Source organism: Hyla sarda, chromosome 10, assembly GCF_029499605.1.
Source record: "Hyla sarda isolate aHylSar1 chromosome 10, aHylSar1.hap1, whole genome shotgun sequence".
Classification (NCBI taxonomy): domain Eukaryota; kingdom Metazoa; phylum Chordata; class Amphibia; order Anura; family Hylidae; genus Hyla; species Hyla sarda.
Window position 1 is genome coordinate 9,286,823 of NC_079198.1, and position 17,101 is coordinate 9,303,923.

A 17,101-nucleotide genomic window follows, 5' to 3' on the forward strand; every position below is an offset into this window, starting at 1 on the left:
ATACGGTATATAAGATCAACTCAGCTTCAGCAGCTCATAAGTACTGAAAGGATCAAGATTTTTTAATAGAAGTAATTTACAAATCTGTTTAAGTTTCTGGAGCAAGTTAATATATATATATATATATATATATATATATATATATATATATATATATAAATGTTTTTTCCTGGATAACCCCTTTAAAGGGTTACTCCGCTGCTCAGTTTTTGGAACAAACTTTTCCGAATGCTTGAGCCGGCACCGAGAGCTCGTTACATCATATCCCCGCCCCCTCATGACATCCCGCCCTGCCCCCTCAATGCAAGTCTATGGGAGGGGGCGCTTTTTGAAGAAATTGTCAAAAAATACATTTTTCAAGGAAATTCACATGAAACAGTTTATTCAGCTTCCACCATGATATTGGTTTATCTGCATAAGGATATACATATATTCATGCCTTTATACCTATCTGGACCAGCACCACTTATTTACTAGACGATGCCTTTTTCCAATTAGGACTTGCTGGCAGTCAGCTGATCACTACTAGTTCATCCGCCACAACCCCCAACAATTGTTATTGCTAAGGGAAACTGCAGGAGGCCACACCTTTCTCCTGCAGTGGCCACTACAGGAAAAGTGTGGTATTACATGGCGCCTATTCTAATAACATCACCCTACCCTAATCAGCCAATCACTTAAAAAATAATCAAAAAAGGAAAAAATAATCAAGTCCTCTGAATATTTTCATAGTCCGGTGCTTCATATTCGATTCCTCTGGTTGATTTTCCCCTATAATCCACCTGCAATCAAAGCAAAAAAAAAATAAAAAAAAATTGCAATTTTACTTTATTAAAACTATCAGAGATAAATAAAGAGATGGAGAGAAGAATAGTTTAAATTCAAATATAAGGTCCCTGTATAAAACTATATGTAAATTGAAAATGTACAAGCTGCACAAAACAGTCTTCAGATTTTACCATAAAAAAACATTGTCAGCGGGTTATTTATGGCAAAATGTTCTTCCTCAATATGCCGGGGAGACTTACTGAGGGCAGCAATGGTGAGTCTATGCAGTTTGAAAGGTGTCCCTTGTATATCCTCACGTCGGCTATAATCATGCCCCTCTGTGTGATTGACAGCCCATGTCACTGCTCTGCTTCTTGAGAAGATCGATGAAATGGGCCATGCCCGGGCTGTCAATCATGCTGAGGGGGTGTGAGTACAGCCTGAGCCTCTGGGGACTAGCAAAAGATGGCTTCTGCCCAAGGGACTACTTTAAGGTCGGCAGGGACACCTATCAAATTACATATCCTTACTATTGCTGCCAGCAAGAACGTCTCCCGGAAGATTTTTCCCACCTAAAACATGTTGCCACGCGTTATCTATGGTCAAATCTGATGACAGGTTCCCTTTAAAATTCAATTTGATTGCTCTTTTTGTTGAAGGGGATGTCCACTTTTAGAAAATAAGGTTTATTGTTTTTTTTCCAGAAACAATGGCCCTCCTGTCCAGGCTCATGTGCGAGTACAGTCCGGCTCCATGTGCTTGAATGAGGATGAAGTAAAGAGGCAGCTCATAAACAACTTAAAGGGGTACTCCACTGGCCAGTGCTCGGAACATTTAGTTCCGAACGTCATGTGCGCGCTGCAGGGGTTGGCCACGCCCCCTCGTGATATCACGCCCCACCCCCTAAATGCAAGTCTATGGGAGGGGGCGTGACAACGTCACGCCCCCTACCATAGACTTGCGTTGAGGGGGCGCAACGTGACGTCACAAGGAGTCATAGCGCTGGTCTAAGCACCGTAATCCGTTAACCCCCCCCCCCCATAGCAGCCTTTCTTAGAAAGCACATGATTGGCCAATTACCTTTTCTGAGTAAATCATGAGCCCCCTAAGATGACCTGAACACATCTGGTGGCCGATAGGAGAGACCATGAAGTATGGAAGCAGTGTAAGTTCTAGCACTTCTCATATTGACGTGCATCTCTTGAGGAAGAGTCCTGTCCAATCTCGAAACGCGTTGATTAAAGTGGCACTTTTTTTTATAAAATCAACTGGTGCCAGAAAGTTAAACAGATTTGTAAATGACTTCTATTAAAAAAAATCTTTACTCTTCCAGTACTTATTAGCAGCTGTATGCTAGAGAGGAAATTCTTTTCTTTTTCAATTTCTTTTTTGTCTTTTCCACAGTGCTCTCTGCTGACACCTCTGTCTGTATCAGGAACTGTCCGGAGCAGCATAGGTTCACAATGGAGATTTTTTTTCCTGCTCTTGACAGTCCCTGACACAGACAGAGGTGTCAGCAGAGAGAACTGTGGACAAGAAAAAAAAGAAATTCAAAAAGAAAAGAATTTCCTCTGTAGCATACAGCTGCTAAAAAGTACTGGAAGGGTAAATATTTTTTTTTTGAATAGAAGTAATTTACAAATCTGTTTAAAGGGGTATTCCAGGCCAAAACTTTTTTATATATATATATATATATATATATATATATATATATATATATATATATATATATATATATATATATATATATATATATATATATATCAATTGGCTCCGGAAAGTTAAACAGATTTGTAAATTACTTCTATTAAAAAATCTTAATCCTTCCAATAGTTATTAGCTTCTGAAGTTGAGTTGTTGTTTTCTGTCTAACTGCTCTCTGATGACTCACGTTCACGTGCAGTTCCTATGGGGATATTCTCCCATCATGCACAGCTCCCGGGACATGACATCATCATTGAGCAGTTAGACAGAAAACTTCAGAAGCTAATAACTATTGGAAGGATTAAGATTTTTTAATAGAAGTAATTTACAAATCTGTTTAACTTTCCGGAGCCAGTTGATATATATAAAAAAGGTTTTGCCTTGAATACCCCTTTAACTTTCTGGCACCAGTTGATTAAAAAAAAAATAAAGTTTCCACCGGAGTACCCCTTTAAGTGCTATCATTTTATTGGTACTATGTGCAATATAAGAAAATAAACTAACTTAATTTTGGAGAAGCGCTGGAACTATATCCTATACATACACTGCTGCTGATGGCCAAGATCCAGAGGAAATCGGGGGGTTCCAGTGCTGCTGACCTGTTGTTACTATATACTGTTATAGATGTTGTGCTCTGAGCATAGCAAACTTTGGTGAGCGCAATTGGCTTCTACAAATTTTACGGGGTAATGCACTAGGATCGCGTTCCGGTCCTACATGCCACCTCCCATAGACTTATATTGCCATGACATCACGAGGGGCATGGCCGACCCCTGCAGCACAAAAACAGCGCTAATTTACTTCCGAACGCTGGCCAGTGGAGTACCCCTTTAAGTCAACAAAAAAGTTTGCCATAATAAATGCAGAGGAATTCTATTATACATTGTCAATCTTTATTATCACCTTTAATGTGTCGTAGTCTTCAGAAACCGTTCTCCGGTCCAACCTGGCATACGTGAGTTCTGGACTCTCTCCCATCTTTGTAAAAACCGCAGAAACAGATATTTACATTACGCAAAGAAAATCACATTGTAACATTTTCCTTAAAGGGGTACTCTGGTGGAAAAGGTATTTTTTTTTTTTTTATTTATTTTTTTTTAGATCAACTGGTGCCAGAAAGTTAAACAGATTTGTAAATTGCTTCTATTAAAAAATCTTAATCCTTCCAGTACTTATTAGCTGCTGAATACTACAGTGGAAATTCTTTTCTTTTTGGAACACAGAGCTCTCTGCTGACATCACGAGCACAGTGCTCTCTGCTGACATCTCTGTTCATTTTAGGAACTGTCCAGAGTAGGAGGAAATCCCCAAAGCAAACATATGCTGCTCTGGATAGTTCCTAAAACGGACAGAGATGTCAGCAGAGAGCACTGTGGTCATGATGTCAGCAGAGAGCTCTGTGTTCCAAAAATAAAAGAATTTCCTCTGTAGTATTCAGCAGCTAACAAGTACTGGAAGGATTAAGATTTTTTTTTTTAATAGAAGTAATTTACAAATCTGTTTAACTTTCTGGCACCAGTGGATTGAAAAAAAAAAAAAAAAAAGTTTTCCACCGGAGAACCCCATTAAAATATCAAGCTGGTATAGAGTGTATGAGACAACACTGCTTAAAGGGGTACTCCACTGCTCAGCATTTAGAACAAACTGTGATGTCATAGCCCCGCCCCCGTGATATCATACCCTCCCCCTCAATGCAAGTCTATGGGAGGGGGCGTGATGACTGTCACGCCCCCTCCCATAGACTTGCATTGAGGGGGTAGGGCGTGACATCATGAATGGGCGGGGCTATGATGGCATGAGCTCACGGCGCCGGCTCCAGCGTTCGGTACAGTTAGTTCCAAATGCTGAGCATTGGCGTACCCCTTTAAGAAAAGTATACAATAGAAGCAATAAAACTGTCTTGCTAGTGCCACCTATAGGTGACTACCTTGTAGGTCAACATATGGTCTTGGTAAGGATGACTAGTAAAGCAACTATTTATACAGTATGTTTCACTAGTAAGACAATTGTCTTTTGCCCTTTTGAACCACAGAACATGTAGATTTTTGCACCAAGATAAAGTCTAAATTTGGGAAATCAGATGTCCCAAAAACCCAAATCTAGTCCTGATCATAATCTACTGCAGTCTGGAGCCAATGATAGGAGGAATAAATTAGTAAAAATACAAACTAGACTGCTCCTGACCAAAAGGTAGGCTGGCACTAACCTAAAATTATTATTAGGTTGGCAATATTGTTAGGGAGAACGTTTCTTCGGTTAAAAAAATCTTAATCCTTCCAGTATTTATCAGCTGCTGAATGCTCCAGAGGAAGTTGTGTAGTTCTTTTCCGTCTGACCACAGTGCTCTCTGCTGACACCTCTGTCCATGTCACAAACTGTCCAGAGCAGAAGCAAATCCCCAGAGCAAACCTCTCCTGCTCTCAAAAGTTCCTGATACGGACAGAGGTGGCAGCAGAGAACACTGTGGTCAGACTAGAAAGAACTACACAACTTCCTGTGGAGCATACAGTAGCTGATAAGTCCTGGAAGGATTGAGATATATTTTATATAGAAGTCATCCAATTGGTATAGGTCACAGCAAAAAGTATGCAGACTCCCAGTTTCAAAAAGGCTGTGGTCTTTATTTAGGTCATCAGCAATGCAACGTTTTGGCTATAGTGTAGCCTTTGTCAAGCATGCTTGACAAAGGCTACACTATAGCCGAAACGTTGCATTGCTGATGACCTAAATAAAGACCACAGCCTTTTTGAAACTGGGAGTCTGCATACTTTTTGCTGTGACCTATACCAATTGGATGTTCTGTATCTGGACTGGTTATCCGGATGGTCACGGGCATAAGAGCAGGGACTAGTGCTGTCTTCCTCCTTGGACTTATATAGAAGTCATTTACAAATCTGTTTAACTTTCTGCAAACAGATTATTTAAAAAGAAAAATATTTGTTTTCCACCGGAGTACCCCTTTAACCCCTTAAGGACGCAGGACATAAATGTACGTCCTGGTGAGGTGGTACTTAACGCACCAGGACGTACATTTACGTCCTAAGCATAACCGCGGGCATCGGAGCGATGCCCGTGTCATGCGCGGCTGATCCCGGCTGCTAATCGCAGCCAGGGACCCGCCGGCAATGGCCGACGCCCGCGATCTCGCGGGCGTCCGCCATTAACCCCTCAGGTGCCGGGATCAATACAGATCCCGCCATCTGCGGCGGTTCGCGATTTAAATGAACGATCGGATCGCCCGCAGCGCTGCTGTGGGGATCCGATCATTCATAACGCCGCACGGAGGTCCCCTCTCCTTCCTCCGTCCGGCTCCCGGCGTCTCCTGCTCTGGTCTGTGATCGAGCAGACCAGAGCAGGAGATGACCGATAATACTGATCTGTTCTATGTCCTATACATAGAACAGATCAGTATTAGCAATCATGGTATTGCTATGAATAGTCCCCTATGGGGACTCTTCAAGTGTAAAAAAAAATGTAAAAGTAAAAGTAAAAAAAAAGTGAAAAATCCCCTCCCCCAATAAAAAAGTTAAACGTCCGTTTTTTCCTATTTTACCCCCAAAAAGCGTAAAAAACATTTTTTATAGACATATTTGGTATCGCCGCGTGCGTAAATGTCCGAACTATTAAAATAAAATGTTAATGATCCCGTATGGTGAACGGCGTGAACGAAAAAAAATAAAAAAGTCCCAAATTCCTACTTTTTTAATACATTTTATTAAAAAAAAATTATAAAAAATGTATTAAAAGTTTTTTATATGCAAATGTAGTATCAAAAAAAAGTACAGATCATGGCGCAAAAAATGAGCCCCCATACCGCCACTTATACGGAAAAATAAAAAAGTTAGAGGTCATCAAAATAAAGGGATTATAAACGTACTAATTTGGTTAAAAAGTTTGTGATTTTTTTTAAGCACAACAATAATATAAAAGTATATAATAATGGGTATCATTTTAATCGTATTGACCCTCAGAATAAAGAACACATGTCACTTTTACCATAAATTGTACGGCGTGAAAACAAAACCTTCCAAAATTAGCAAAATTGCGTTTTTCGTTTTAATTTCCCCACAAAAATAGTGTTTTTTGGTTGCGCCATACATTTTATGATATAATGAGTTATGTCATTACAAAGGACAACTGGTCGCGCAAAAAACAAGCCCTCATACTAGTCTGTGTATGAAAATATAAAAGAGTTATGATTTTTAGAAGGCGAGGAGGAAAAAATGAAAACGTAAAAATTAAATTGTCTGAGTCCTTAAGGCCAAAATGGGCTGAGTCCTTAAGGGGTTAAAGAGAGCCATGATGAGCCTTTGTTGCTCTACTAGTTACAAACACTTTGGAAGCAATTGTCATTTGTATTAAAGGGGCATTCCAGGGAAAATCTTTTTTTTTTTTTATACATATATCATCTGGCTCCAGAAAGTTAAAGAGATTTGTTAATTACTTCTATTAAAAAATCTTAATCCTTCCAATAATTATCAGCTGCTGAAGTTGAGTTGTTCTTTTCTGTCTGGCAACAGTGCTCTCTGCTGACATCTCTGCTTGTCTCGGGAACTGCACAGAGTAGAAGAGGTTTGCTATGGGGATTCGCTTCTACTCTGGACAGTTCCCGAGACAGGTGTCATCAGAGAGCACTTAGACAGAAAAGAAGAACTCAACTTCAGCAGCTCATAAGTACTGAAAGGATTAAGATTTTTTTTATAGAAGTAATTTCCAAATCTGTTTAACTTTCTGGAGCCAGTTGATATATGAAGTTTTTTCCTGGATAACCCCTTTAAAATGGGCTTAATTTCTAGGACCTACCTCATTGCTTTCTGAAGTGTGACTTATTTTCTTTCTACAAAAAAATGAGTTAAAGAAATCACACAGTTACTGTAGGTAACAAAAGACACACAAGAAAACACAGTTGACAAGTAAGAATGACAATGTAGTGATCACTATATATATATATTTTTTTTTTTACCTGAATATACAGGGGATTAGTGTGGGTCATCCTGTGTGGGTCATCCTGAGTAAAATGATGTATTCCTTACCCCCAATCTGTTCAGCCATTGCTGTGATATAGCACAATATTGCAATATGCAAATTAAAGTTTAAAGGGGTACTCCGGTGAAATTTTTTTTTAATCAGCTGGTCCCAGAAAGTTAAACAGATTTGTAAATTACTTCTATTAAAAAAATATTTATCCTTCCAGTACTTATTAGCTGCTGTATGCTGCAGAGGAAGTTCTTTTCTTTTTGGATTTTTTTTTTTTTTATCTGTCCACGGTGCTCTCTGCTGACACCTCTGTCCCTGTCAGGAACTGTACAGAACAGGAGAAAATCCCCCTAGCGAACCTATGCTGCTCTGGACAGTTCCTGATACAGACAGAGGTGTCAGCAGAGAGCACTGTGGACAGAAAATAAAAAAGAAATCCAAAAACAAAAGCACTTTATCTGTAATATACAGCCGCTAATAAGTACTGGAAGGATGAAGATTTTTTTAATAGAAGTAACTGTTTAACTTTCTGGCACCAGTTGATAAAAAAATTTTTTCCCCACCGAAGTACCCCTTTAACTGCACTGGAGACGGGTTTGAGGACTATCTGCACCCCTAACACTGAGTCCTGTTTGTGCCAACACGCTTATAAATATTCATCTACTGATGTACAGGCTGCACCTCGAGGTCAAAGTGCGCAGCCACCTACACCAGTACACAAGAGAAGTATGGCGGCGGCCTGCAAATAGTTCTTTTACGGAAGCCTGACAAACGAAATGACTGACTAAAACAAGACACAGAAGGCGCTCCGTAGTGTGATAACGTTAAAACAAAGGCAGGTGTATAAAAGGTGGCACTTACCACATAAAGTTACACTCCGCCAAGTGTAACTATGGAATAAGACGTGCGGCATAGATCACTGCAGCCGCTCCACGTCTGTATCGAACCACGAAATCCAGCTTCCTCCAAACTTGCGACGGGAGTAAAAGGCGCTGGACACAACCACTGGAGAATATCTCATTTTAATCACCCATAATACAACGTGTTTCACAGTAAAACTGCTTCATCAGGCATTATGATGAAGCAGTTTTACTGTGAAACGCGTTGCATTATGGGTGATTAGTACAATGAGATTTTCTCCAGTGGTTGTGTCCTGCGCCTTTTACTCCCGTCGCAAGTTTGGAGGAAGCTGGATTTGGTAAATGAAATGACTGACTGGCTGTAGGTTGGGCTGGGAGGGGGACGCAAGAATTTTATAGGCTCGCAGCCAGGGCCAGGACTCTTTGGCGTCCGGTGGCCAAACGGTAGAGATGGGCTAGTGGCCTACCAAGAATATTCCCAGTGCTTGCAATACATTTCCGGAGGTACTGACACCTGGCACCCAGTCTGATCAGTAGTTGAGCAGGACTGTGGTTCTGGCATCTATTCCGGCTTCATTCATTGTGTCTGTGCTAGATTACTGCAGTTCAGCTCCCATTGGAGGGCACTGGGATAGGTGTTTAATGAAAAAGTCCTGGAAGACCCCTTTAAAGGGGTACTCCGCCCCTAGACATCTCATCCACTATCCAAAGGATAGGGGATAAGATGTCTGATCGCGGGGGGACCGCCATGATCTCTCCTGCAGCACCCCCGTTCACTAGCGGCGTGGAGCGAAGAACGCGTTCTTCGCTCCGCGCAGCTGGTGAACGGGGGTGCTGCAGGAGAGATCATGGTGGTCCCCCCGCGATCAGACATCTTATCCCCTATCCTTTGGATAGCGGATAAGATGTCTAGGGGAGGAGTACCCCTTTAATATATTGTAAATCTTCTCCATCAGACTATGTAAAATACTCTACCTCCTATAGATGAACAGGAGCAATAGAAGCAAAAGAAGAAAACCAAGTCCAACTACTGCAACAATGACGACAACAAATCGTTTTGATTGAGCTGAAAATAAGAGAAATTAAATTAATGTTAATAGAAATAAATATTTATCATAATGGTTATAATAGTTACTATGACAACAGGACTATGAAGTCTGTGTATAAATAGTGTTGCTCGCGAATATTCGCAATTCGAATATTATTCGCGAATATCGCATATTCGCGAATTCGCGAATTTCGCGAGTATAGCGCTATATATTCGTAATTACAAATATTCGGGGGTTTTTTTGTTGTTTTTTTTCACAGTACACATCCCAGTGATCATCCCTCTCTGCTTCCAGCTTGTGTGATGTAAAGACGGCTCTAATACCACTGTGTGAGATTGGCATGCGAAAATTCGCATATGCGCAAATTAGCATATGCGGATTTTCGCATACGCGAATTTTCGCGTATGCTAATTTTGTATATGTTAATTTTTGCATGTGATAATTTTCGCATACGTGAATGTTCGCATATACGAAAATAAAACGAGAATATTACGAATATGCGAATATACGCGAATATATGACGAATATTCGTCCATATATTCGCGAATATTCGCAAATTCGAATATGGCCTATGCCGCTCAACACTATGTATAAATATGATATTGTTAAATCTTGTATTACTATTTACACAGCTATATCCATTCTTTTATATGTACCTAGAAGCCCAAATCGGCTCCATTCTTTAGGGTCGGACCCCCACAATAAAACTTTCATGTCCAATCCTTAGGGTCTTAAAGGGGTTTCCAGGGAAAAAAATAATAATTTTTTTTTTTTAGGTCAACTGGCTCCAGTAAGTTAAACAGATTTGTATATTACTTCTATTTAAAAATGTTAATCCTTCCAATAATTATCAGCTGCTGAAGTTGAGTTGATCTTTTCTGTCTGGCCACAGTGCTCTCTGCTGACATCTCTGTATGTCTCGGGAACTGCACAGAGTAGAAGAGGTTTGCTATGGGGATTTGCTTCTACTCTGGACAGTTCCCGAGACAGGTGTCATCAGAGAGCACTTAGACAGAAAAGAACAACTCAACTTCAGCAGCTCATAAGTACTGAAAGGATTAAGATTTCTTAATAGAAGTTATTTACACATCTGTTTAACTTTCTGGAGCCAGTTGATATATATATATATATATATATATATAAACAAAAAGTTTTTTCCTGGAGTACCCCTTTAACTTCAGTGTTGGAGACCTGGAGAATCACTTTCACTAAGGTGATAGACAATGGCCCTGATTCACTATTGTAAACCCGACATGTTTTGTTTGTAGTTGTGCAACAGATTCTGTCTCATTGTGCCAGAAATGAAAAAAGAAAAACAACCAACCCACCATTTTTCTTAGAAAACCTGGAAAAATTGGGCGTGGTCATTGGGGAAAGGGGGCATGGTCACAGAAAGTGGGCGTGTCCCTGACATTTTCGCAAAAAAAAAACCCAACATATTTACTAAGATTTCCACAGAAAATGTGGTGGAAAACCCCACAGATCAGAGCAGGTGTAAAAAAAAAAAAAAAAGCAAAATGTAGGGAAACCTTAGTAAATACTGCAAATAAGTAGTGCTGTCCGCTCTGCACCATCGACCTCCATTGCACACCTGCGCAATCAAATCCGCCGATCCTGCCCCGGCATCACAAAGGTAATCCAAAAGAGAAAAGATGTCCGGAGCTGGAAATGCACTTAAAAACTTGCTTTATTTGCCTGACGGGAGTCACAGTACAGGTAAGGAATGTCTGACGCGTTTTGCACTCACAGGTGCTTAATCGTAGACTAAGTCTACGATTAAGTACCTGTGAGTGCGAAACGTGTCAGACGTTTCTTACCTGTACTGTGTCTCCCGTCAGGCAAATAAAGCAAGTTTTTAAGTGCATTTCCAGCACTGGACAACCTTACTAAATACTGTGGAAAAAATTGTAGGGAATTAAAACCCATAAAGAAAATTACACAACACTCGTAGTAAATAAGGGCCATTATGTTCGAATAATGAACAAGTGGTCACTTACCTACAATGCTCAAAGTTACTTTCTGGACCGATTTCTGGCCATTTGGGAAGGTAGCCGTGCACTTTAAGGATCTGTTATTGTCCTTGAAGGATGGGACATATCTCAGTTTAGATTGCAGTTCCCAGGTCCCTCGAGTCAGGTTTACATGGGTCATGGTTGTGTTCATAGGGACGTTCCATTCTAGCAATGGCAGGATTGACGGACAAGAGTGAGCTACAGAACAAGTGATATTGGCCGCCACAGACGCCTTAAGGTTCGCCGCCCCTTTAATTACTGGCTTAGGTGGAACATCTGAGAGAGAAAGGGAGAGAAAGAGACAGATATTAAAGGGGTACTCCGCTGCTCAGCATTTGGGACAAACTGTTCTGAACGCTGGAGACGGGAGCTCGTGACGCCATATACCAGCCCCTCATGACGTCACGCCCCACCCCCTCAATGCAAGTCTCGTCCCCTCCCTGCAGACTGCGGTTATGAAACCCTCTTGGGATAAGATGTTTTTCGCTGGAGTACCCCTTTAAATATTTCAAAAACAGGTAACTTTATAAGCAGATTAAAAAGAATACAAATCTAATTTGTATTATCTATTTTATCTGTTTCTTGACCAAAATGTAAAAAAAAAAATACTAATTTTCTATACCCAACACTGTCCCTAAGCATGAAAGACGTCACATAGACCACCTACCCGAAACAGTCACCGTGACAAACTTCCCATCCAGGTTGTAGGCATTAATAATTCGGTTTATTCCAGGATAGTATTGTCCGTCTTTCTGGACATTTTGAATGGTCATTGCGCAGCTGCTTCTCTTTATCCTGAACAATGATGTGCGGTTTGTGTACATTGCGTCTATATTAGAGAGAGTTTTGTTATTATAGACTTCTATGTCCCGTGTAGGAGATCTCTCCAACCATAATAAGTTGGAATCCAAGGCCTTGTCCGGATGGGTTAAGGTGCAGGGGATCACCACACACGAATTGTTCAATGCATTGATGACTCGGGGGAAATTAAAGCTCCATTCACTGCAGGAGGATCTGTATAAGCAACCTGCGGGAAGAAGAAGTCACAGAATAGGGAGGAGAATACAGGGCAGAATATAACAGATCACACGAGATACAATGCTCATATATAGTGAAATATCCTTTATGAGTAGGTCATTTGGTAGATATAAAGATAGATAGATAGATAGATAGATATGAGATAGATAGATATGAGATAGATATATAGATATGAGGTAGGTAGATAGATATGAGATAGATAGATAGATAGATAGATAGATATGAATAGATAGATATGAGATAGATAGATATGAGATAGATAGATAGATAGATAGATAGATATGAGATAAATAGATAGATAGACAGATAGATATGAGATTGATAGATATGAATAGACATATATGAGATAGATAGATAGATATGAATAGATAGATATGAGATATATAGATATGAGATAAATAGATAGATATGAGATAGATAGATAGATATGAGTTAGATAGATAGATATATAGATATAGATATGAGATAGATAGATATGATATAGATAGATAGATAGATAGATAGATAGATAGAAAGATAGATAGATATGAGATAGATATATAGATATGAGATAGATAGATATTAGATAGATATTATATATAGAGATAGATAAATAGATAGATAGATAGATAATATGTAACATACCTCTGACAGATAATATGTAACATACCTCTGACATTGATCTTGACTGGCTTCTCCACATTGCTTAAATTAAAAGAATTGTTAGATATTTCCAGGAAGTACCAGGCTGTATATCTCACATCTTTGATCCTCAGCGTGCAGTTATTTCCATCACCTATGAGGGCGCTGCGGTTTCTGTACTCCTCACTGACCTCACTGGGGTCCTCACTATTAAAAACCTGGGAATGATTGTTGCCTCCATAAATATCAATCATATACCAGATCACAAGATAATGTCCAGGCTCCTCGGGGGCGGAGAATGTGCAGGGAATCACCACAGTGGAATTGACTGAAGCTTCTATGGATTCCGGTAATGTAAATGTCCAATTAGCTTGTTGTGAATATACAAAATATCCTGAAAAATAATTCAAACAGATTAATAAAGAATCAATGACAAAGAGAAGAAAAACAAAAAACATGAGGATGGGAAATATGAGACATCAATTGGCCAAAAATGTAAAGCTGTTTTCTGGGTAAGGAGTCACTTTTGATTACAAATGTCTTTGTATCACATTGAGGAGGCAGTAATGTATCTGGAGCAGTCTATCATTGTCCAGGCTAAATCTAAACAGTTTTAGTAAATCTGGGATATTGATATTGTTAGGCTTCATCTTGCATAATGTTTTTGAGTGCAGCTCTGGAGTATAATACAGGATATAACTCAGGATCAGTACAGGATAAGTAATGTAATGTATGTACACAGTGACCTCACCAGCAGAATAGCGAGTACAGCTCTGGAGTATAATACACGATATATCTCAGGATCAGTACAGGATAAGTAATGTAATGTATGTACACAGTGACCTCACCAGCAGAATAGTGAGTGCAGCTCTGGAGTATAATACAGGATATAACTCAGGATCAGTACAGGATAAGTAATGTAATGTATGTACACAGTGACCTCACAAGCAGAATAGTGAGTACAGCTCTGGGGTATAATACAGGATATAACTCAGGATCAGTACAGGATAAGTAATGTAATGTATGTACACAGTGACCTCACCAGCAGAATAGTGAGTACAGCTCTGGAGTATAATACACAATATAACTCAGGATCAGTAACGGATAAGTAATGTAATGTATGTACACAGTGACCTCACAAGCAGAATAGTGAGTACAGCTCTGATGTATAATACAGGATATAACTCAGGATCAGTACAGGATAAGTAATGTAATGTATGTATACAGTGACCCCACCAGCAGAAAAGTGAGTGCAGCTCTGGGGTATAATACAGGATATAACTCAGGATCAGTACAGGATAAGTAATGTAATGTATGTACACAGTGACCCCACCAGCAGAATAGTGAGTACAGCTCTGGGGTATAATACAGGATATAACTCAGGTTCAGTAGAGGATAAGTAATGTAATGTATGTACACAGTGACCTCACCAGCAGAATAGCGAGTACAGCTCTGGAGTATAATACACGATATAACTCAGGATCAGTACAGGATAAGTAATGTAATGTATGTACACAGTGACCTCACCAGCAGAATAGTGAGTGCAGCTCTGGAGTATAATACAGGATATAACTCAGGATCAGTAGAGGATAAGTAATATAATGTATGTACACAGTGACCTCACCAGCAGAATAGTGAGTACAGCTCTGGAGTATAAGACAGGATATAACTCAGGATCAGTACAGGATAAGTAATGTAATGTATGTACACAGTGACCTCACCAGCAGAATATAGAGTACAGCTCTGGAGTATAATATAGGATATAACTCAGGATCAGTACAGGATAAGTAATGTAATGTATGTACACAGTGACCTCACCAGCAGAATAGTGAGTACAGCTCTGGAGTATAATATAGGATATAACTCAGGATCAGTACAGGATAAGTAATGTAATGTATGTACACAGTGATCCCACCAGCAGAATAATAAGTGCAGCTCTGGAGTATACAACATAAGATAAGTAACATATTTATAATGAATATCGGAGTTTGCATAGGGCAGTATACCTGACTGTATGATAGACTACATTGTAGAAGGAAGGTTAATATTATTGATCGGTAAATTAGATTCATTTTACCTGGAAGGACAATTAGACAAAAGGTCAATTTCATGGGAAGAGAATATGGCTTCATTTTATTTGGTTAAACTTCAGTTCTTGATTATTTCAATTCAGTTTCCTGGAGAAAAAACAAGTTACCTGTTAATAATTCATGAGTTTCCAATATATATGAGCGGAGTGATGGTCAGTGCCGTATACTGCACTAGACCATCTATAATATATGCTTATTCTATACCCATTATTATTTTCTGCTTATTGTCCATACAATTGATGAATTGTACCATGTTCTTGTTCATGATAAGTATACAGTACCTCATGATGGTCTCAGCAGATAAGGTCCTGAGATTAGTGTCGGAGCTTTTTAAGGGGACTATGTAGTCGATGAGGAGGAACGTATTGTACAATATCCTCCCTTATGTGGTATTCCATTTTAGAGAAGCTGTTACTATGTCCTAATTGTCTCGTCTTTCCAGTTGATGCAACAAGAAGTCTAATAGGCCCCCGTTGAAGAATAGTATGTGAACCCTGAATATTTATTGGTAATTTGTCATGAGTGAGATGCTTACCGTCTCATCTTGGACCATTTGGTGATCCCAATTGTCAAGAAACAAATCCTAAGACTGTAGTAGGTCATATTCAATGGTGTCCATTTTAGGACATCGTTAGTTGTCAGCCTTAGAGTCATGGCCGAAAATGTTGGCACCCCTGAAATTTTTCTAGAAGATGAAGTTCCTTTGTGTCTATTGGAACTAAACCAAAAAAGGAGGAAAAAATAAATCAACTTGGACATAATATCACACCAAACTCCAAAAATGGGCTGGACACAATTATTGGCACCCTTTCAAAATTGTTTAAAAATAAGATTGTTTCAAGCATGTGATGCTCCTTTAAACTCACCTGGGGCAATTTACAGGTGTGGGCAATATAAAAATCACACCTGAAAGCAGATAAAAAGGAGAGAAGTTCACTTAGTCTTTGCATCGTGTGTCTGTGTGTGCCACACTAAGCATGGACAACAGAAAGAGGAGAAGAGAACTGTCTGAGGACTTGAGAATCAAAATTGTGGAAAAATATCAACAATCTCAAGGTTACAAGTCCATCTCCAGAGATTTAGATTCGCCTTTGTTCACAGTGCGCAACATTATCAAGTTTGCAACCCATGGCGCTGTAGATAATCTCCCTGGGCGGGGACAGAAGTGAAAAATTTATGAAATGTGTCAACACAGGATAGTCCGGATGGTGGATAAGCAGCCCCAAACAAGTTCCAAAGATATTCTAGATGTCCTGCAGGCTCAGGGAGCATCAGTGTCAGCGCAAACTGTCTGTCGACATTTAAATTAAATGAAACACTATGTCACGAGACCCAGGAGGACCCCACTATGGAGGAGACCCCACTGCTGACACAGAGACATAAGAAAGACTACATTTTGCCAAAATGAACTTGAGTAACCAAAATCCTTCTGGGAAAACATATTGTGGACAGATGAGACCAAGATAGAGCTTTTTGGTAAGGCACATCATTCTACTGTTTACCGAAAATGGAATGAGGCCTACAAAGAAAAGAACACAGTACCTACAGTGAAATATGGTGGAGGTTAATGATGTTTTGGGGTTGTTTTGCTGCCTCTGGCACTGGGGGCCTTGAATGTGTACAAGACATCATGAAATCTGAAGATTACCAATGGATTTTGGGTCGCACTGTACAGCCCAGTGTCAGAAAGCTGGGCTTGCGTCCGAGATCTTGGGTCTTCCAGCAGGACAATGACCCCAAACATATGTCAAAAAGCCCCCAGAAATGGATGGCAACAAAGCGCTGGAGAGTTCTGAAGTGTCAGCAATGAGTCCAGATCTAAATCCCATTGATCACCTGTGGAGAGATCTTAAAATTACGGTTGGGAAAAGGCGCCTTCCAATAAGAGACCTGGAGCAGTTTGTAAAGGAAGAGTGGTCCAACATTCCGGCTGAGAGGTGTAAGAAGCTTATTGATGGTTATAGGAAGACACTGATTTCACT

The 17,101-nt window shown here is 39.8% G+C and overlaps 1 protein-coding gene across 1 annotated transcript; it reads right to left on the minus strand.

The window, feature by feature from the left end:
* Positions 1-218: 218 nt before the first annotated feature.
* LOC130293914 (sialic acid-binding Ig-like lectin 12) lies at positions 219-15,465 on the minus strand. The gene is made up of 9 exons (XM_056543182.1): positions 15,401-15,465; positions 15,107-15,206; positions 13,058-13,423; positions 12,038-12,397; positions 11,356-11,646; positions 9,285-9,375; positions 7,276-7,309; positions 3,376-3,450; positions 219-782 (listed from the first exon to the last, which is right to left on the minus strand). The coding sequence occupies exons 2-9, from the start codon at positions 15,159-15,161 to the stop codon at positions 708-710; spliced, it is 1,347 nt and encodes a 448-aa protein (XP_056399157.1). The 5' UTR covers positions 15,162-15,206; positions 15,401-15,465; the 3' UTR covers positions 219-707.
* Between the last annotated feature and the right edge of the window lie 1,636 nt (positions 15,466-17,101).

Excerpts from the sequence above, each read along its gene's own strand:
- LOC130293914 (XM_056543182.1), bottom strand. The coding sequence starts at position 15,161 with ATGAAGCCATATTCTCTTCCCATGAAATTGACCTTTTGTCTAATTGTC. Across the intron at positions 13,424-15,106 it reads TTGTCTAATTGTCCTTCCAG|GATATTTTGTATATTCACAA; the intron begins GTAAAATGAATC and ends ATTATTTTTCAG. Across the intron at positions 11,647-12,037 it reads TGTCACGGTGACTGTTTCGG|ATGTTCCACCTAAGCCAGTA; the intron begins GTAGGTGGTCTA and ends TTTCTCTCTCAG.